Below are 1,584 nucleotides of genomic sequence, written 5' to 3'. Positions count from 1 at the left end.
ATAATTTATACTTTATCAAGGGTTCACAAGGTGGGGGGTGGGAGAGAGAGGGAAAAACAGAGCTGATACCAAGGGCTCAAGCAGAAAGAAAACGTTTTAAAAATGATGATGGCAACATGTGTACAAATGTGTTTGATACAGTTGATGCATGGATTGTTATAAGAGCTGTAAGAGCCCCCCAATTAAGTGATTTATTTTTTTTTTTAATTGGGTTAACAGGTAGCAGTATCCTTGAGAATTTAGTCCCTGGATGCAGTCACAGGATTCTCTGAGGCAGATTTGAGGGGTTCAATTTAGGGCCACAGTTGCGGAGAACTTCTTGTTACGCTATGTCTTGACAAACGATATAATCTATGATTCTCCTATATTTCCATCATAAAATAATAGTCGGGTGACTCTTCAGTCCCCCTGATCAGTTTTGATTTAGTGAAACAAAAGCCAGACTTAGAAAAACACGGTCCAAACTTCCTCTTGAATTTTGAGGACATGACTTCTTTTAATACTTGGCCTTTACCCAACTCTCCTATCAACTGGGATGCCAATGGAGTAACAAGAGTACTGCTTGGATTTATGGCCTTGTGGGGCAGGTAAGATGCCGGGCAATACCTTACGAAAACTCCAGCTGCTAGTTTGCATATGTTGAGAAATGGGAGGGGTGGACTGACCTGGAATGGGGATAAAATAGCACGGTTGCTTCACACAACAGATGAGCTCATACTTAATAATGGAGTAAAGCTGTTGAGGCAGGACTCGGCCTGATTGCTAGCTCTACGTCTTGTCAACAAGCACATAACTTTTGGGGTGCTGGCAAGCTGATGTATCAGATCATTTAGTTTGGACTTACAGACCACCCACAACTGAGGACTGAAATTTGGGGGGAGTTCTTTTTCTAAGGTGCTTTTTTTCCTATGCCAGGGCCTATTTGCAAACTCTTCTGGGAAGAGAAACCTTGGTCCCCAGGAGCAAAGACTAGGGATGTGCATTTTCCACCAGGGTGAGTCTCTCAACACGTTGGACCGACAGGGTAGCTGCAACAGTGCGTTCACACAACATTCACGTTTGTACGCGCAGGACCCGGCTCTGAATCCAAAGACTACCTGACACCACGTGGATTGGATGCGGATCCTTCCAGAAAGCACAGAATGAGGGCTACGATGACACGAGCCATCTGGATTTCAGAGGTATGCAGTTCAGGCAGCTCTGTGGGCGACACCTTTAGTTCCAGCTTCTTTCACACCCCAGACCATATAATGACTGAGTCAGTGCCCGTGGCGGCGGCTAGGAGGACGCTCGCCCACGTCGGGGGCCGATGGACGCCGGCTCCACCGGAATCCCAGGTCTGGGAGGCGCCTGCGGGCCCCCCGCGCAGCCTCCACGTCAGCCATTGGTCTGGGTCATTCCACGGGTTTTCCAACAGGCTCCTCAGACTCTCGGCCTGAAGCTCCTGTCTCCTCAGCGCGCGAGCGTCGGCCACCGAGCATCACCGCCCGGGGAGGCCCAGACCGGAAGCGCCCTCGGGACCCGCCCCCTGGCCGTCGGAGCCGGAAGTGAGTTATCGGCCCCGGCGCGTTTCCCGCCGCCGAC

The 1,584-nt window shown here is 50.3% G+C and overlaps 1 protein-coding gene across 1 annotated transcript in view; it reads left to right on the top strand.

Moving 5' to 3' along the window:
• The first annotated feature begins 1,309 nt into the window (after positions 1 to 1,309).
• Positions 1,310 to 1,584, top strand: part of MINPP1 (multiple inositol-polyphosphate phosphatase 1) — a 41,703-nt gene continuing 41,428 nt past the window's right edge. Inside the window, exon 1 of the mRNA XM_045291672.1 lies at positions 1,310 to 1,547. Within this exon, the coding sequence (XP_045147607.1) occupies positions 1,310 to 1,547 (238 nt within the window). The remainder of the gene's footprint in view (positions 1,548 to 1,584) is intronic.

The sequence above is a fragment of the Echinops telfairi genome, unplaced genomic scaffold, assembly GCF_000313985.2.
Source record: "Echinops telfairi isolate 266 unplaced genomic scaffold, ASM31398v2 ScPeMD7_70;HRSCAF=299, whole genome shotgun sequence".
In the NCBI taxonomy this organism is placed as follows: domain Eukaryota; kingdom Metazoa; phylum Chordata; class Mammalia; order Afrosoricida; family Tenrecidae; genus Echinops; species Echinops telfairi.
This window is presented reverse-complemented; position numbering and strand designations above follow the sequence as displayed.